At 36.7% G+C, this 20340-nt stretch overlaps 1 protein-coding gene across 1 annotated transcript; it reads right to left on the bottom strand.

Moving 5' to 3' along the window:
• Positions 1 to 10686: 10686 nt before the first annotated feature.
• On the bottom strand, positions 10687 to 10881 carry LOC119509990 (protein kish-B-like). The gene has a single exon (XM_037803934.1). It carries the CDS (start codon positions 10879 to 10881, stop codon positions 10687 to 10689), a length of 195 nt encoding a protein of 64 aa, XP_037659862.1.
• Positions 10882 to 20340: the final 9459 nt, after the last annotated feature.

Raw genomic sequence — 20340 nt, 5'->3', positions numbered from 1 at the left:
AGAGAGAGAGAGAGAGAGAGAGGGAGAGAATGAGAATAAAAATAAAAAAAGATATGACATATAAAATCCAAAAGACAAAATGATGGACAGTAGACATTAGGTTGAGTGAAATTAGCCAGAAACAAAAGGAGAAATACTGTGTGGTCTCACTACAATGAACTAACATTAATAAGTGAACTTTGAGAACTGAAGTTGAGAACACAGGTTATAGAGATAGAAAGAGGGTAGAGATTGAGCATTTGATGCTGAAAGAGTACAGAATATTCAACAGGATTGATTGTATAGATCCAGAAATGGATAGCACAACACTGTGTGATGTTAGCACAAAGCTGTAAGTACTCTGAAAAAAGATGAGTGTGAGTATGGTTGAAAGAGGAAGGTTAGGGGCATGTATGACACCAGAAGGAAAGATAATATAAAGACTGGGACTGTATAATTTACCAAGACCTAGAGTGGTCAATGATGGTGATTAAATGTACAAATAAAAGAACGTTTTTACATGAGGGAGAACAAATGAATGTCAACATTGCAAGGTGTTGAAAATTGGATAGTATGGGGGGGAATACAATCAATGCAAACTAGACTCTATAGTTAACAGTAACATTGTAATATGCCTCCATTAATTGTAACAAAGGCAATATACAAAGGCTAAATGTCTATAAGAGGGAGATATAAAGGAGTGGTATGGGATTCTCAGTGTTGCTATTGCTGTTGTCTGACCTTTTCATTGTATTTTCTTTTTATTTTTACTTCTCTTACTTTTTTATTCTTCATTTTTTCCCTCCTCTTCCTCTTTCTTCATAAAAGAAATGGAAATGTCCTCATATAGATTGTGGTGTTGAATGCATATCTATGTGATTATACCAGGAACTGTTGATTGTTTACTTAGAATGGATTGTATGGTGCTTGAATAAAGCTGTTTAAAAAATGAACAGAGGTAATCAAGAGCTGGAGAAAATGTGGAGAGAGGGATGGACCATTCACTGTTGGTGGGGAAGTAGAATGTTGCAGCCCATCTGGAGGGCAGTGTGGTGGTTCCACAGGCAGCTAAGTACAGGGCTGTCATATGGCCCTGCAACTCTGTTACTGGGTATATACTTGGAAGAAATGAGAGCAGGGACATGAATGGATATTTGCACATTGGTATTTATGGTGGCAGTATTCATAATTTTCAGTGGATGGAGTGGCCTGAGGGTACATCAACTGATAAATGGAATGGTCAATTGTGGTATAGACATACAATGGAATACTGAGGGGCAGCAAGAAGGAATGAAGTTTTGAGGTAAGCAAGTAGGTGAATGGACCTTGAAGAGAGTATGTTGAGGGAAACAAGCCAGAAATGAAAAGACAAACATTATAATGCCTCACTAATATGGACTAACAATAATGTGCAAACTGAGAATTGAATCTGAGAGCATAGGTTATTAGGGGAAGGCTTATTGTAAAGGTTTTTAGATTGTAAACTCTTACGGTAGTCATATCTATTCATGAATTGGAATGGTTATTTCTAAATTCTGAGATACTGAGATGTTTGTGTATAACCTGGTCAGTCCCTGTAACTGTGTATCTGTGTGACACCTGAGATTCAAAGCCAGAATGTGGCAGCTGTGAATGTCAGCATTACCCCATACAGTAACTGTTAAAGAAGCTGGAAAAGAAATCAGACTTCAATTAGAGATATGAACAAAATGGACTTGGTTAGGACTAAGGTAAATCAGACTAAAGGGTAAAGGGTGATATTGACTGTTTTTTAAAACTTCAAGTTCTATGTGAGACCAAAGGAAGAGATGTTTATTGGATGCAAAATATATATTTTCTGAGAGAGAGCTAAGATGACAGCATAGAGAGGAGTGGAAGCTAAGTAGTCCCCCTGGAACAACTAAAAAAAAAACCAGAAACAACTAGTAAATAATCCGGAATAATTGCAGGGGCACAAATGTGACCGTCCACTCATCATACACTAACCTGAATTGGGAGGATTGCCCGAGATCACAGCATAAAACCTGTAAGTAAGAACTGCGGATCCAAATTGGGAGACCCCTCCCCCACAGCCCGAGCTACAAAGCCTTGTGGTGCCAGAGAGAAGCTTTCTCCCAGCAAGCAAATATAGCTCAGCTGAGCTCCAACTGAGTTTTTAATTAGCGAGTGGGAACTGCTCACCACGAGGTATGAATTCCCAACAAGTATACAGAGGCTTTGGGAGACGACTAACCTTGGAAAGCCAGAGGGTAGCCTCGGACTAGCTTTGTTCCTTTTTGGACTCAGTGGAGAAAGCCTCAGCCATTTTCAGTTCCCAGTTCTGTGACCCAGACAGGGGTGTGGCACAGGCAGAGAGAGACCACTGAAATGCTAATGACCTCCCCCTAGGGCGTCTATCTTCTCTAAGAGGAAAGGGGTGGGGCCCAGCTCTACCTGCCTTTCATTCAGAACTTACACCAGTCAAGAATTATAGGCTAATCTTTGCATCAGGCAGAGAGTGCCCCTGCATGGCCTGGCAGCCTAGGGCTTCCCTTGAGGGACGACGCACACTAGTGACGTAGCACAGTCCTGGAAGATCACAGCTGAGAAAGGGGCCCGCTTGGAAAACCCAGGGACGCTACATCAATGCCGGTGGTTTGTGGGTCAGTGACAGAGAAAATCTGGAGCAAAACTGAAATGAAGGCTTAGACTCTTGCAACAGCCTTGAATCTCCGGGAACACCTGGGAGGTTTGAATATTAAAGCTGCCCTGCCTCCCTGACCACCCAGACACACACCACATTCAGGGCTGACAGCTCCAACAACAAACCCAAACTGAGTTCACCAACTGAACCCCACAAAAATCATTTCCCCACACACCACAGAGACAGAGTTGGGGAGAACTGACTTGAGGGGTATAGGTGACTCGCACACGCCATCTGCTGGTTAGTTGGAGAAAGTGTACACCACTATCTTGTATTTCTGAAAAATTAGATTGGTATTTTTTTTTTTTTTTACAACTTGAAAGAACCTTATCAAGCAAAGCAAATGCCAAGAGGCCAAAAGCAACAGAAAATCTTAATGCATGTGATAAAACCAGACGATATGGAGAACCCGATCCCAAACGCCCAAATCAAAATATCAGAAGAGACACAGTACTTGGCACAATTAATCAAACAATCACAATCGAGGAACAAAAACATGGCACAGGATATAAAACACATGAAGAAGACCATGGAACAGGATAAAAGGGACATAAAGAAGACCCTAGAAGAGCATAAAGAAGAAATTACAAGCATAAATAAAAAAAATAGAAGATCTTATGGAAATAAAAGAAATTGTTGGCCAAATTAAAAAGACTCTGGATACTCATAACACAAGATTAGAGGAAGCTGAACAATGACTCAGTGTCCTAGAAGTCCACAGAACAGAAAATGAAAGAACAAAAGAAAGAATGGAGAAAAAAATTGAAAAAATTGAAAAGGATCTCAGGGATACGATAGATAAAACAAAACGTCCAAATTTAAGATTCACTGGTGTCCCAGAAGGGGAAGAGAAGGGTAAAAGTCTAGAAAGAGTATTCAAAGAAATTGTTGGGGAAAACTTCCCAAACCTTCTACACAATACAAATACACAAAGCATAAATGCCTAGCGAACTCCAAATAGAATAAATCCAAATAAACCCACTCCAAGACATATTCTGGTCAGACTCTCAAATACTGAAGAGAAGGAGCAAGTTCTGAAAGCAGCAAGAGAAAAGCAATTCACCACATACAAAGGAAACAACATAAGACTAAGTTGTGACTACTCAGCGGCCACCATGGAGGTGAGAAGGCAATGACATGACATATTTAAAACCCTGAGAGAGAAAAATTTCCAACCAAGAATACTTTATCCAGCAAAACTCTCCTTCAAATTTGAGGGAGAGCTTAAATTTTTCACAAACAAATGCTGAGAGAGTTTGCCAATAAAAGACCTGCCCTACTTCAGATACTAAAGGGAGCCCTACTGACAGAGAAACAAAGAAAGGAGAAAGAGATATAGAGAATTTTAACAGACATATATAGAACCTTACATCCCAAATCACCAGGACACTCATTTTTCTCTAGTGATCATGGATCTTTCTCCAGAATGGACCATATGCTGGGACATAAAACAAGCCTCAATTAAAAAAAAAAAACAAAACAACAATTGAACATAGTCAAAGCACAATCTCTGACCACAATGGAATACAAATAGAAGTCAATAATTTTTGAATTGTAACACCACTATTTACTTCCTACATGATATAAAATACACAAACTCTAATGACAAGTCAGTGGTTTTGAACTCAGTGTAAAATATGTACTTTTTGACAAGAACTATATAAAGGTGGGGGAATGGAGGAGTATAGGTACATAGTTTATGTGTCCTATTGAAATTAAGTTGGTATCAAAGAAAAACAAGATTGTTATGGATTTAAGAGGTTAATTTTAAGTCCCACAGTAAACACAAAGAAATTATCAGAGAATATGACCATGGAGATGAAAAGTAGAATACGGGTTAAGAGAAATGGGAGAAGGGGCAATGGGGAGTTAAGAAATGAGTGTAGGGTTGCTGTTTGAGGTGAAGGGAAATTTCTAGTAATGGATGGTGGGAAGGTGATAGCATTACAACATTCTAAATGTGATTAATCCCACTAATGGAATGCTAGGGAAGGGGTTGAATGGGAAGATTTAGGCTGTATATATGTTTCCACAATTGAGGAAAAAAAAAAAAAAGACAATCTAAATACATGACAATTGAATGCCAAGGATGACCCTGGATGGGATCTGAGGATGGAGGACAGGAGGCTCAAAGGGACACAGTTGAGACATAAGGAAAAGGAAATATAGAATGTAAGCTTTGTATCATTGTTGAATTTTTTGTACTTCTTAGCTGCACTTAATGGGATTGCATAAAAGAATGTTCTTGTTCAAGGGAATTGTATATGTGAATTATAGTGTTTGTTCAAGGATGTGTGCAGCTAGCTCTCATATGTTCAGAAGACAGAGCAATAGATGATGGAGGATAGATAGGGAGAGAGGGAGGGATGGAGGGAGGGAGGGAAAGAAATAGCGGTATGACAACATGTTAAAGTTAGTGGATCAGGGTATCGGGGGGGTCACGGAATGCTGGAGTTCTGTGTATGGGGTTTGTATTGTTTTTGCAACTGTTCCTATAACTTTGAATTTATTTCAAAATAAAATGTAAAATACATATATATTTTCTGTAGTACACTATATAATTTAACTTGTATGGTCAGTTTATTCAAACATGATAATTACATGGAACCTTGAGTAGGTAGTGAGATCTGGTTGTTTTTTACAGGTTAGCATGAAGCCCCATTACATCCCAGGGTAATTTGTACAGAGGATAAAAAGTATTTTCAAAGACCCATGAGGAAAAAGGTGGAAATAGTAAACTTCCCACCTGGGGAATTACTGATATTCTCGCAAGCACTGGGGACTACCAGTTTAGTAGGCTGAGCCCTCAATCTTAAGGCTTGCCCTCAAAAAGCTTGATACTGCAAAGGAGAGGCTAATCCTACTTATAATTGTGCCTAAGAAACACCCCCAGAGAACATCTTTTGTTGCTCATATGTGGCTTCTCTCTCTAAGCCAGCTCAGCAGCTGACTTGTTATCTTCACCCCTATGTGGGACATGACTCCCAGGGGTATAAAATCTCCCTGATAATGTGGGACATAACTCCTGGGGATGAGCCTGTAGCTGACATCATAGGATTGAGAAATTCTTCTTGATCAAAAGGGGGAAGAAATGAAACAAAATAAAGTTTCAGTGACTGAGAGATTTCAAACGGAGTCAAGAGGTCATTCTGGAGGTTATTCTTAAGCATTATATAGATATCCCTTTTTAGTTTTTAGTCTATTACAGGGACTGACCAGGTTATACACAAACATCTCAGTATCTCAGAATTTAGAAATAACCATTCCAGTTCATAGTTTATTAGTAATTATAAAGGAGTGAATCATTCAGGAAGATATAACAATTCTAAAACTGAAACTGTTGAACTGCAATCCAGTAGCCTTGATTCTTGAAGATGATTGTGTAACTATGTAGCTTATACTGTGTGACCATGTGATTGTGTAAACCTTGTGGCTCACATTCCCTTTATACAGTGTATGGACACATGAGTAGAAAAATGACAACAAAAATAAATGAATAATAGGGGAATGGGGTTTACGGGATGTTCTGCGTGTTCTTTTTTACTTTTATTTTTATTTTTATTTTTTTGGAGTAATAAAAATGTTCAAAATTGATTGTGGTGATGAATGTATAACTATATGATGATATTGTGAACTGACTGTACACTTTGGATTACTGTATGATATATGCATATATCTCAATAAAATTGCATTAAAAATACCATAGTTAAAAACAATGTTTGGAAGCACTAATGAAAAAAAATAGAAAAATAGAAAACTAATCAAAGATAAAGTAAGAAATGAAAGAAAAATGAATTAAAAGAAAACATCTGGTCTGACACGAAACAAGTAATATGACAGACAAATAAATCATTATATTGTATATATGTAAGCAGTTAAATTAAACATAAATGGACTAAATACTCCAAATAAAGTACTATAATATTAGATGGAAAACAAAACTCTACTATATGCTGCTTTTATAAGAAACAGACCTTGATATAAGAATATAGAAAGACTGAAAGAAAAGTATTGAAAAAGAACACCATGCAAAGACTAATAAACAAGAGCTGGAGTAGCTATACCAATATCACACAAGAACACTGTAAGGCAGGAAAAATTACTGGAAATAAAGAGAAAGTCAGTAATTATAAAGGAGTGAATCATTCAGGAAGATATAACAATTCGAAATGTATATATACCCAATAAGATAGCTCAAGGTATATGAAGCAAAAATTGACAGAAATAAAAGGAGAAATAGAGAAATCCACAGTTACAGTGGGAAATTTTAACACAGCTTTCTCAGTAGCTGATAGAACAAGCAGAAAAAATATCAGTATATATATAGAAGATCTGAACAGCATGATTAACAAACTTGACCTAACTGTTATACATAGGACATTACACACAATAACAGAATACACATTCACTTTAAGCGCACATGGAATATTTACCAAATTGATCATATGCTAGGTAATAAAGCATTTGTATTTTGTTTCCAAGGGCTGCAGTAACAAAGCACCACAAAATGGGAGGCTTAAAAATGCAGAAATTTATTGTTTCACAGTACTGGAGGCCAGACATCTGAAATAAAGCTGTTGGAAGGGCCATCCTCCTTCCAAAAGTTCTAGGGAAAAAAATCTTGCCTTTTCCAGCTGCTGGCGGTTGTTGGTAATCCTTAGGTTTCTTGGCTTGTGACAGCATAACTCCAAACTCTGCCTCTATTGTCACATGATGTTCTCCCTTTGTGTCTGTGCCTAACCATCCCTCTTCTTATAAGGATATTAAATTAGGGTCCACCCTAATTCAGTATGACCTCATCTTAACTTAATTCTATCTGCAAAGGCCCTATTTCCAAATAAGGTCACATCCACAGTTACTAGAGGTTAGGACTTGAGCATTTTCTTTTAGGAGGACAGAATTCAGCCCATAAAAGCATGTTTTAGCAAATTTCAGAGTTTGAATTCATACAGATATGTTCTCTGACTAAAGTGGAATCAAGCTGGGTATCAGTAAAAATGAATTAGAAAATCCCCAAGTTTAGGAAATTAATCAAAACACTTTCAAATAAACAATTGGGTCAATGCATTTTACATATAGGTAGAATATGTCTTTTTTAGGGTCCTAAAGGTAGACTATAGTAGAATGAATTGTGTTTCACACAAAGACATGTTAAGTCCTAAGCCCTGGTCCTGTGAGTGTGAACTCATTTGTAAATAGAATCTTTGGAGATACTATTCAGATGAGGCCAAATGGAATCTGAGTGGGCCTTAATATGGTAAGACTGGAGTCCTTATAAGTAAAGGAGTACAAGTCATGTGATAGATAACGGAGGTTGATTGCCAGGAAGCTACCACCAGAATGCTACAGACTTTGGAGAAAGCATGGCCTGTTGACACCTTAATTTTGGACTTCTAGCCTCCAAAACTGTGAGACAATAAATTCCTGTTGTTCAAGCCAACCACTGTGTGGTATTTTCATATTAGCCCTGGCTAATTAGGACAATGTATTTATTGAAGATTATGTATGAATGTTCATAATACACTACTCATAATAGCTCCAAACTGGAAACCACACAGAAATCCATACATAGTAAAGTGAATATATAAATTATGATATCAGTGAAAACAGAATGGATGATTCTTACAAACATGACAGTGATCAAAAGAAGAGCGAAGATTTCCATAAAGTTCAAAAACAGGCAAAGCCAATCTATGGTAATAGAAGTCAGGATAATGGTTACAGTTGTGGGGAGGTGACTGGGAGGGAGTGAGAATGGGCTTCTCAGATGGCTGAAGATGGATCAACTCTAAATATAAAGGGTTAAATCACAAAGCTTCAAGAAGAAAGCATACGAGAATATATTCATGAACTTGCACTAGGCAAAAATGTATTAAACAGTGTTCTAGTTCTTGATTTAGGTGCTGGTTACTTGCATGTGTTCACTTGTGAATATTGAGCTGTATGCCTGTGAAGTGCACTTAGTTATGGTATAAGCTAAGAAAAATTTTACTGAAAAACAACCAACCAACCAACCCCCCTCAAACATTGTGTTCAGTTTTTGGCTAATCAAATGAAAAGGGGTCAATGCAAGGCAAATGAGGGAAAGAAACTATCTCCTTCATTATAGAATTGAAGTTACAGTAGATGATAAATTCTACTCAATATATTGCAATTTTACTTAAAATACCTCTATCTCCTGCAGAAAAGATGGAAAACAATGCCAAGTATGAATAAAAATAGCTATTCTCCCAAATACTAAGGAATACTTCATCTTCATAATCAATAAGTACTTTTTTTTTTGAGATGATTAGGCACGTAGTGTTCACTTGACTTCCTACTTCCAAAAACCCTCAAAGCACTAAACTGCATATTTCAGAACCTAAACTTTCTAGCAGCTTTTATTCTTTTAGATAAGTAGACAAAAGACATAATTCATTGCAACAAAGGGGTCAACCATAGCCAACTTGTCCACAGATAATTCAGGGATAAATTCCCTTTATTTTACCTAAACGGGCAATTCAATTTAGGCATAGGTGGACCTATGTACATGCTTGCTTTTTACAATAATTTTAGACCTACTCTTTTTAATAGAGAAGCTTTAGCCTTTATAAACCAATGGCTGATCCTTTTGCAGATATGTAAGTAGGAGGGAATGGTGAGGTCTTCCCTTCAAATGTTAGGTTACCTTAAGTGATTAGCTCAGAAGTTACTCCATGGAAAAGTCCATCATCTCAATTTCAAACCCGGTTTTCCTTTACTTTAGAAAACATGAAAACACTCTCATTTTACTCATGGATTCTATGACCTGTCCAAACCTGCCTAAGAATATCAGCAACCTCTCTCATCCATTAGAATTTCTCATGTTCTTAGAGTAAATAGAATTTCCAAGGAACAGCTAAAGAGTACTGCAGTATGAAGAAAATTAAGAGTTGGCTAGAAAAACAAATAATCAACTAAAATTGCCACAACAACCCAAATTTAACCAAAGAAAAAGTCTGTGTCTTGGATAACATAACAAAAAGTTCCATCTAATATAAACAGTTTTCATACTATGTGGCTTTACTAATACATGAATATACCAGATTTATTTTCTTCTTCTACCCTAACTGCAAATATATTAAACAATTATTTCTTCACTAGTTTCTTTCCCCTAGTGGTAGTATTTAAAACTGTATGAGTAATAGTATTTAGCACAAAGTAATTTAGAAAATATAAAAAGGCTTTAGGAAAATAGCAACAATTGATTTGTTCTCCATATACCAATGGATCATGTGAAGTCTCCACTTGGGGATAACAGTGAACAGAAAATTTTTCCTTGTCTAAGTCACTGCTTAGACAGATTATAATTTTCCAAATTTTATATAAGCCCAGATTCTCGTGCCAAAACTCCTGAGTTACCAGCACACAACACAGCTATTTCATCTGTTCTCTTTTGGCAATGAGGGCCTTGTCTTTCTCTTATGTTCCCAGATGGGTATATGAAAATACATTTTCAAAGCCGAACAATTCCTTGGCATTGCATAACTTCTGCTTCCTACTCAGACACCCTCTGCCCCCACTAATTCGCCAAATCCAAATCAAACTGGGAAAAAAAAAAGTCAAGTCTTGAAAATTATCTCCTTCCAAGAGGTCTGAACACAGTCATGTCCTTCGCTAATGAGCCTCAGTTTGCAAAAACTCTGAGGGGCTTAAGAACAAAATAGGTGACAGGTCTTTAAGCAGGAGGTATGGAATCTTATCACTGGGTGTGATTTATCTGGAATTTATAGCACTCTGCCAAGGACTGATTTACATACAGAACAAAGAAAGTTGGCTTTCTGGAGTCCCCTGAAGCAGAAACAATGTACATGACCATGAAGAGTTTTCCCCGAATATACCAAGGGCAGATGCTGTGGTGTCATCCTGGGGACTTTGATGATTTTAGCTGAACCCTCTACACTGGGCCCAGGCCCCTGACAGTTTCTTCACCTGCAGCCCCTTGGTTGGCAGTTGATGAGTTGGATGATTTGGAATTCATTTTATAAACAGGACATAAAAGTCCATTACAATGCAGGGACTGCCACAGCAGCATGCACCCTACTTCTAATCACAGCAGCTTTGTAAAACACATGCCAAACACCCTTCTTCTCTGATAGCAGCCAGGTTTTGAGAGAAGGTACTGTCTTGAAGTAAGCACAGGTGCAAACAAAGCGCAAACCAAACACCGGAATCCCATTCAAAGAGTACATGTTCGTCATGGCTGTTGGGCCGCTGCCTGGCTAGGGGATCCCAGGTCGGCAGTGATGGCAGCCAAGGCCGGGGAAACGGGCTTGCAGTTGATACTTCCCAATCTCGGCTGCAACAACTGAATAAGTATTTTTTGATCTGAAACTATAAAAAGTATTTACACAGAGATAATTTTTATATATGACTTTCAGTCTTTTTTTTTGGGGGGGGGGAGGAACTCCTTATTTAAGAAAAATTTTAACCTGAAACAACCACACCCCACCCTTCCAAAATTTCTGTTCTCTTTTTAAAAGTACATCATATCTTTAATATTCCAATGTTGACTTTTTACAATATGGGGCTAAAAAATGAAATCATAAAATAAAAAAAAAATGGAATCATAGATATCACATTTGCATGAATAGCTACACATGTTTATCTCTGTAAAAGGTAAGCATTTACTCTCTTGCAAACTGCCACAAGCTGGCATTGCTCTCAGTTCTTGGTAAAGACAGCCCTCTAGTGGAAACAGACCTGATTTTTAAAGACTGGCAAATAGAATGAATATGAACCTTCAAACCCTCAGCCCAACTGCAAGCTACAATGTTTGTTTAAGGCTTAAAAATAAGTATAAAGAAAGGCCTGCCCAGATCATGATGGACAGGGCTCTGTCCCCCCACAGAAGCTTTGAAGAACAGCAAGAACTGGTAGAAACATCTTTCTCAAAGCTCCAGAAAACAGTGAAAGCACTGAAATAACAGAGCAAGTGCCTTTCAAGAAAAAGACTACTCAAAAGCAGTAGTATCTCACTGTGCCCCAGCTGGCCGCTCCCCCATTTCTTCCTGGTTTGGTGCAGAGCTGGCCTGTGCTCTCAACATGCATATCTGGTTCTGGTTCCAGAGGGAGCAGAGTAATCCTTGTGAACATATTGGGAGCATGTATGCCTGATCCAATCCATCTGGTGGTGGTTTGAGGGCCTCACCATCCCAGAACTTGCCCTGTGCGTAAAAGGTGAGTCACGGAGCTCTCCTACAGAATGCTGTGGGAGAGCACTTAGGTGGTGCTGCCTGGAGTAAGGGACTGCTGGCTACAGGACATATAGTGCAGGGCCTAGGACCTTGAGGAAACTTTCCTAGGGAACAGGGGACATTCAGAATACCCTGCAACTAGGGGATTCCCAGGGCCATATGATAAGATACATGGGCAGAGAGGACCAGGGAGGCCCCTATGCTTTGGCCTGGAGCTATTATCCAAACTCAATGTCTGGATAAGCCCTGAAGGAGAGCACTCCCACAGATCAGCATACAAAGACTGGGAGAAGTGTTTTCTTTTTCCCTTCACTAGCTGGATAAAATCTTAAGGAACAGATGTCTCAGAGTCTAAATTCCAGAGATAACATGTTAATCAAAATGACCTGGTTCCAACAAAAGGTTACAAAACATACAAAGAAACAGGAAGCTATGGCCCAGGCAAAGGAGAGGATTAAAGCAGTAGAAACCACCAAAGAGGAAGACCAGACTTCAGATATACCAGAAAAAGACTTTTAAAAATTGGTCCTAAATATGTTCAAAGAGCTGAAGGAAAACACGGACAAAGACCTAAAAGAAACCAGGAATATGATAGATGACTGCAAAGAGAATATTAATAGAGAGATGGAAATTATGAGAAGGAACTGAACAGAGCTATGGACCACAGTAACAGAAATAAAAAATTCCCTAGAAGGTTTCTACTTCAGGTTGGAGCAGGCAGAAGAAAGAATCAGTGAACTTGAAGATAAGACAATTGATATACAGTCTGAGAAACAGAAAAAAGAAAGAATGAAGAAAGGAACAGAGCCTAAGGAAACTGTGGGACACCATCAAGCATACCAATATACACATTCTGGGAGTCCCAGAGGGAGAAGGAAGAGAGAAAGGGACAGAGAAAATACTCAAGGAAATAATGGCTCAAAACCTCCCAAATTTAAGAAAAGACATGAATATACACATCCATGACCCTCAACACTGCCAAAGATAAAAGAGAATTTTTCAAGTCACTCGAGAAAACCAATGTGTCACATACAAGGGAGCCTCAAAAAAATTAAATGCTGATTTCTCAGCAGAAACCATGGAGGCAAGAAGGCAATGGGAAGACATATTTTAAAGTGCTGAAAGCAAAATCTTGCCGAACAAGAATTCTATATCCAGCAAAACTGTCTTTCGAAAATGAGGTAGGGGTTAAGACATTCCCAGATAAACAAAAGCTGAGGAAGTTCTTCACCACTACACTGGCCCAAAAAGAGATACTAGAGAGTTCTGCTGGGTGAAAGGAAAAAACAACAGGTAATATATTGAAGCTACATGAAAAAATTAAGATCTCTGGTCAGGATAATGACATGGGTAAATATAAATGCCAGCTACTGTATATTTGGTTTGTAACTTTTACTTCCTACAGAATCTAAAAGAAAACACATAAAATATGATAAATCAGTGATTCTTGACAAATGATGTGTAAATATAATTTGTGACAATAAATACATAAAGTTTGGGGGTGGGGCAGAGGGGTATAGAAACGTAGTTTGTATAGAGTACTGAAGTTAAGTTGGTATCAAAGGAAACAAGATTGTTAAAGATTTAGGATATTAAATTTAAGCTCCATGGTAAGTAACTACCAAGAAAATATTGGAGTATATGCACACTCACAGAGTCAGAAATTAGAGTAGAGGTTGCCAGGGGTGGGGGCAGAGGAAATGGGGAGTTAATGTACAATGGGTATAAGGTTTCTATTTGGGGAGTTGGGAAAGTTTTAGTAATGGAAGGTGGTGACAGTACCACAATATTGTGAATGTAATTAATCCCTTTGAATGGTGTGCTTGGGAGTGATTGAGATGTAAAGTTTATATTACATACATGTTTCCACAATTGAAAAAAAAAAAAGAATGAGTAACTAAAGAGACAATGACAATTAAAGGTAATACATGATGCTGAATGGGATCTAGCAAGGGAGGAGAAAAGGGTCAAAGGGACATTATTGGGACATACGAAAAAATTGGATTATGGACTGTATGCTTTACGTCGATGTTAAATTGCTTGAACTTGATAACTACACTTGCGTTGGTTACATAAATGAATATCCTTGTTCTTAGGAAAGGTACATAGTTATATTATGTTCAAGGAGCATGATATATACAACCTACACTCAAGTGTTCAGAAAAAGGACAGAAAAATAGAGACAGACATACATATAGATGGAAAGATAGAATGATATGGAAAAAGTGGCAAAATGTTAAAACTGGTAGATCTGCTTATTTTGGGGAGGTGGGCTAGGGATATGCTGGAGGGCTCTGTATAGGTTTGTATTATTTTTGTAACTGTCCTGTAAGTTTGAAAGTTTTTCAAAATAAAAGTTTAAAAAAATGCAAAAAAGTGTTTAAATAATATCCCATATTCATATATTCATCTTTTGTTCAGGACTGGAAGTGGGGATGGGGTGGGGAGGACTGGGGATGGGGAATATTGGTGCTTTTGTACACAGTCCATTAGAAAAATAGAGAGAGCACTGGACTCAAATATGTATTGGTTTGGGTTGTGTTGAACACTCCCTCAAGGTGGTCAAGAAGAAGATGATTTTATAGGATGGCAGGAAGTTTTGTGGTGTATAGTGAAGAACCAGCACTTAGTTGTCATGTAAGAAGTTCAGTTACTTGATGGCAATCAGCCTAATATAAGAGTTCTAGGATAAGCATTCTTTATGTTGATCATTTAAACAACCAAAGCATTGTGATATACCAAAAACATCAAAAAAAAAAAAAAAAAAAAAAAAAAAAAAAAGGCTGATTCTGAGAAGAAATGATTTAAACCAGAGTCTGAATTAGCAGTTAGAAGACCTGGGTTAGATTTGCTTCTGGTGTATAAAATCCATATAATTCTGCTCACTTTATTTATTCAAATTGCAGTTTTCTTGTTTATAAAAGTAGTATAGAAATAACATTCACCCCATGCCTTGTATCTAGGAAGAGAACAACTCTGTCATTTTTGTTCCTACCTGATTTTGGATGCTAGCTGTGAATCAGTGGTACCCAGAGGCACACAGTAAAACTTTTTCATCGTAGCTTACCATCAATCAGTGTTTCTCCAACTTTCAATGTCCATGGACCACTTAATCGTGTTTAGAGCACATACAAGTCACCAATTTTAGGTAAAAAAAAAGACCCATTTGGATTTTAAAAATAAAACATTATTAAAATTAATAATAATCTCTGGCTTGATGACAGATGATGTGCTGTAGGTTTGGTTTCATGTACAGATAGTTTCTTTTCCTATTATTTTCTTGTAAATTAGAAGGGCCAATTCAGAATTATAAGTCATTAGGAATGGTAACAAATATCTGCAGATTTTGTCAGATAGTTTCGGATTTTTTATTGAATACGGATCAAGAAATCGGAGAAAATTTTCTCTAAACAGCACATTTGGTTCTCAGTCATTGTTTCAAATGTTTCAAACATTTTGATGTTTAACAACAGACTCTTTGGTTGTATTTGGCTCTAAGAAATATTTCCCAATAATCTGTAGCAGTATTTGGCTGTAGTTTTCAAATATTCCCAATAATATGCCATAGATTTCTTTTTCTGGAGAGTAGAGAAAAATTGAGTATTAGCAGCATGTAATACTGGACTGTAGAGGCATTTCACTACAATTCAGTATTCTTACGAGATCCCAATACTTTAACCTCGGCATTATAAAGATCATGATATTTCACCCTAAAATGAGAGGTTCAGGCTAGTCAAGATACTAGGTACATCATTGAGATATGCAAACTAAGGAAGCCATTTAATATCTTAAAAATGGTCCTTACAAGCATTATCAGGATCTAAAAAATTTTATTCTGTCTTCATTTAAAAACTTGTGTGATCAGCCAACATACTATAGCAGAAAAAAGTCTTCAACTCTTTTTCTTTAATTTCTTCTCACTGCAAACTTCAAGTATGTATTAGGTGCACCTTGATCATTGTCACAATTATCACTATTTCCTTCAATGGAGAGTCAAGACAAGGAGGCATATGTAGCCTGGTGGCTGTGCTCTGTGACTGTAGTGGGGTGTGGACTGGCGTTTAGGCACAGGCTCTTTTAGTTCCATAGCAGCACATCCATCGCTGTACCCAAAGCCAGTACTCCAATCGATACTAAATCTACCACACATTTCCCCTTGCAATCTTGTGATAGAATTCTTAACAGCAATATTTCTATTATGATTTTATCACTATTTTTACATTTTGGTGAACTACCTTTGAGCTTTGATACATTTTTTGTGAATTGGGGATATAACCCTACTAACAGTAAAAAAAAAAAAAGTGCAAATTTTACAGACATAAAAATTAATGCCAATGATGTAAAAAAATGTTAGTGTAGATGAACTTTATTCTACTTACTGAATTTTATCTGAGATTAGCTAATGCAGTCCTTAAGCATTTGTGAAAATCTTTAAGAAAAGAATGGCTTTTAAGACTATAATGGGATTTCTATGAAAAGCATAATTTAAACTTCAAATTTGCTAAATATGTATGAACAAAATACCTTCATTGTTTTTTTCCTCTGCAACTGCCTCTGGACTAACTGGATGCCAGTTTGACTATCACTCCCATAGATCCTGGCAATTTTAACCCTGTTGTTTTTGTAGAAAAGGAAACACAAACAGATTTACTCATTTTGTGAGCATCAGTATTTCATTCCTTTTTTATTGCTGAGTGGTGTTCCACTGGATGGATATTCCACAATTTGTTATCCAGCCTACTGCTGATGGACATTTGGGTTGTTTCTAAGTTTTTGCTATTATGAATAAAGCTACTATGAACATTTGTGTACAAGTCTTTGTGTAGACCTCCAGTTTAATTTCTCTTGGCTAGGTGCCTAGAAGTAGAATTTCTGGGTCAGGTATTAGAAACTGTCCAAAAGTTTTTCAAAGTGGTTGTGCTGTTTTACGTTCCCACCAGCGGTGTATAAGTGCTCAGTTTCTTTGCATCCTCTCTGACACTTGATATGACCTGTCTTTTTGATTTTAGCCATCCTGATGGGCATAATGGTAAATATTTAAATAACTGAAATTGTATTACTGATTTTGAATGTTGAACATCATCACAGGAAAATACTTCTTTTAAAAAGCAATGTTGGGGTAGCTGGTGGTGGATACCTGAAACTTTTAAACTACAACCCAGAACCCATGAATCTCAAAGACAGTTGTATAAAAATGTAGCTTATGAGGGGTGACAGTGGGATTGGGAATGCCATAAGGACCAAACTCCACTTTGTCTACTTTATGGATGGATGTGTAGAAAAGTAGGGGAAGCAAACAAACAGATAAAGGTACCCAGTGTTCTTTTTTACTTCAATTGCTCTTTTTCACTCTAATTATTATTCTTGTTATTTTTGTGTGTGTGCTAATGAAGGTGTCAGGGATTGATTTAGGTGATGAATGTACAACTATGTAATGGTACTGTAAACAATCGAAAGTACAATTTGTTTTGTATGACTGCGTGGTATGTGAATATATCTCAATAAAATGATGATTAAAAAAAAAAAAAAAAAAAAAAAGAATGATAGGGTCTGAGAAAAGGGAAGGAGAGGAAGGCAAAGAGGGCCTGGGCTGCACATTAGGTTTGGGGCACCTAGACCATTATTCTACAGAGAGTGGGAGAAAGGGCAAGACCACAGCAAGTTGAATGGAGGTTAGACTGCTAGGGGAACTGGATGGTAGAAATGGAAGGCCATGAGCCTTGATCAAATTTCAAAACTTCACACTACTGTGCTTTGGGCTGGAATTACACCAACTCAGTATGAGAATGTAGGTTACTCCACACTTCTTGAAAGCTCTAGTTGCAGTCAAAATGTGCTTGATTAATAAAAATGGAGAAATGAGTGCAATTTCTTAAAATGTGAAGTTCAAGGGGAAGCACTGATAAAAGAATCCTTTTATTGTCCATGCAGAGCCTGAAATGGGCCTGAAGACAAAGGGGAAGAGTAGTACCCTCAAAAGGGAAGCCTGCTTGCCCAGGTTTCTGACTTTGCAACTCTAGGAAACTGGGAAAGAAATAAATAAGGGACAAAAGCCTTCATTTGCAAAGCTCTCAGACCCATCCCTCTCTCCCAACAGCCAGCCTTGCCTCCCATTCTTGCATCTCCTTTCTCGGGACAGGGTCTTGTGTCCTGGGTTAAGGGAATTTAGTGCTGCAGCTGGGGGCAATGGGACATCAGCAGCACAGGGGCCCCAGTTCCACCCTTTTATTAGCTGTGTGGTGTTGGGCAAGTGGCTTGACCTCTCTGAGCCTCAGTTTCCCTCTCTTCCCCACCTTAACATCCTGTCCCCTCTGAAGCTGGAATAACAATAAAAGCAACTTCCTCACAAAAAAAAAAAAAAAAAAAAAAAAAAAAAGCAATGTTACATTTGTGTTTTTGTTTGTACATTAATTTTTGAATTATAAGACACCCTGGTCATACAAATGTCGTATTTTAAATCTATTATTGCTTTATTCCTGGAAATAGCCTGCTTGCTATTAGAGCTGATTTTGGTTTTTAGGGCACATATTAAAAACTAAAATATTCACCTTCATGGATAAATAAAACTTTAAAGGAGTCAACACACATATTTGAGGTTATTGAAGGGACAGTTATTTTTCATAATATATCATTTATCTTATTTTTAGTTACTTTTATAAGGTCATGAATTTTGATAGAATATTCTTTATTTATTTAGGAATCAGTTAACAAGATAATTTACTCCATATTTATTTTTCTAAAATGGATTTCCTTTTCACTTTGGGCAAATTCTATGTAGCAAAAATATGCAACAACTTTAGTATTTTGGGGGAGAGTTACTTCTACTTTCCAAAAAGTAATTTTTAAAAGCTTTTATTTTATGTTCAAAGATTGATTGTGGTAATGAATGCACAACTATATGATGATACTATGAACAACTGATTGCACACTTTGAAGAATTGTATGTTATGTGAACATATCTCAATAAAATTGTATTTTAAAGAAAGCTTTTATTTTAAACTACACAATTTTGGTTTTTAAATTTGCATTAAAGATGGCTTTTGATTTAGTAGTTTTTTAAAAAAATATAAAACATAGCTTTATTAAAACAGGTGTAACTCTTTCAAACAACATTTAACAACAATGCAGCAAAATTTTTAAAAAGTAATATTTAAAATCTTTATATTTCTGTTCTTAAGCAAAAAAGATTCTACTCTCTAAGCTCATTTTTTTTTTTTTTTTTTTTTACTGGTTTGATTCTGTATCTAGAACCTCCAGCTTTGTTCATGGCTAAGGCAGCAGTTTCACAACAAGGCCCTGTGTATATATACCTTTACTCATAAATTTGGGTGTGATATGCATCTTAAATATTCTTGGCAATTACTATGGGATTTTGTAGAAAACAGATAAAGTCTCACTTTCAATGTCTGCAGATTGGTCTCAATCTCAAAGAGCTGCTCTTGGCTTTTTCTGTGATGCAGAAACTAAAAAGAGAGCTTATAGTCCCATAAAACATCTCTACAGTTTTTTTCCCCCTAAATCAGGATATGTTTTCTCAGTTTTTGAAGAAATTCAGGATAAAAACTTTACTTCTGCTTTCTTTGTCTATTTGATTTTTGTAATATCTACTCCTTTTCCAGTAAAATTGCCCTGAGCATGTCTAATAGATTGGATGATTTAGGATTATAATAAGGTCAATAATCCAAAAGTTTTATATAAATTCAATTGCAATCCCAATCAAATTTCAACTGGATTTTTTGAGGACTTTGATAAATCTCTGAATTTTATATAGTAGCATAAAGGTCCATAAGTAGCTAAAACAAAATTAAAAATGGAGAGCAAAAGGAAAGAACTCATCTTTTGAAATATTAAGATTTATTACAATCAACAATAATAAAAACAATACCATGTAGTATTGGCACAAGAATAGACAAACAAATCAAAAGTAAATAATTGAGAGCTCAGAGACAAACTTGAAGAAAGGATGGGTTTTATTAGTAGTAGTGTCAGGAAAATTGGCTTAGTATGTGGAGAAAAATGAAACTGGATCCCTACCTAACCTCACATGCAAAGCTGGATTCTAGATGACTGAGGGATTTAAATGAGAAAGGTAAACTACAATGCTAATAGAAGAAAACCAATTTTTTTTTGCAACCTAGTGGCAAGGAAAGACTTATCAAAACGCCAAAAGCACAAACCATAAGGCAAAGTAATTACATCAAAATTAAGAATTTCTGCAAAGTATATTAAGGGCAAAGTTAATAATAATGGAGAAGATAGTTTTCAATGTTTAAAACTGACAAGGAATTAATATCTAGTATATCCAAGGAACTCCTACAAATCAACAAGAAAAAGATAACGACTCTAATAGGAAAATGTGCAAAGGATATAAATAAAAATTGCTTAATTTACAGTAAAGGAAATTCCAAAAGCTAACAAGCAAATAAGGATATGCTCAAACATACCAATAATCAGAAAAATGCA

Source organism: Choloepus didactylus, chromosome 15 (genome assembly GCF_015220235.1).
Source record: "Choloepus didactylus isolate mChoDid1 chromosome 15, mChoDid1.pri, whole genome shotgun sequence".
In the NCBI taxonomy this organism is placed as follows: domain Eukaryota; kingdom Metazoa; phylum Chordata; class Mammalia; order Pilosa; family Megalonychidae; genus Choloepus; species Choloepus didactylus.
Note: the sequence above shows the minus strand (reverse complement) of the source record. Positions and strands in the feature narration are given on the sequence as shown.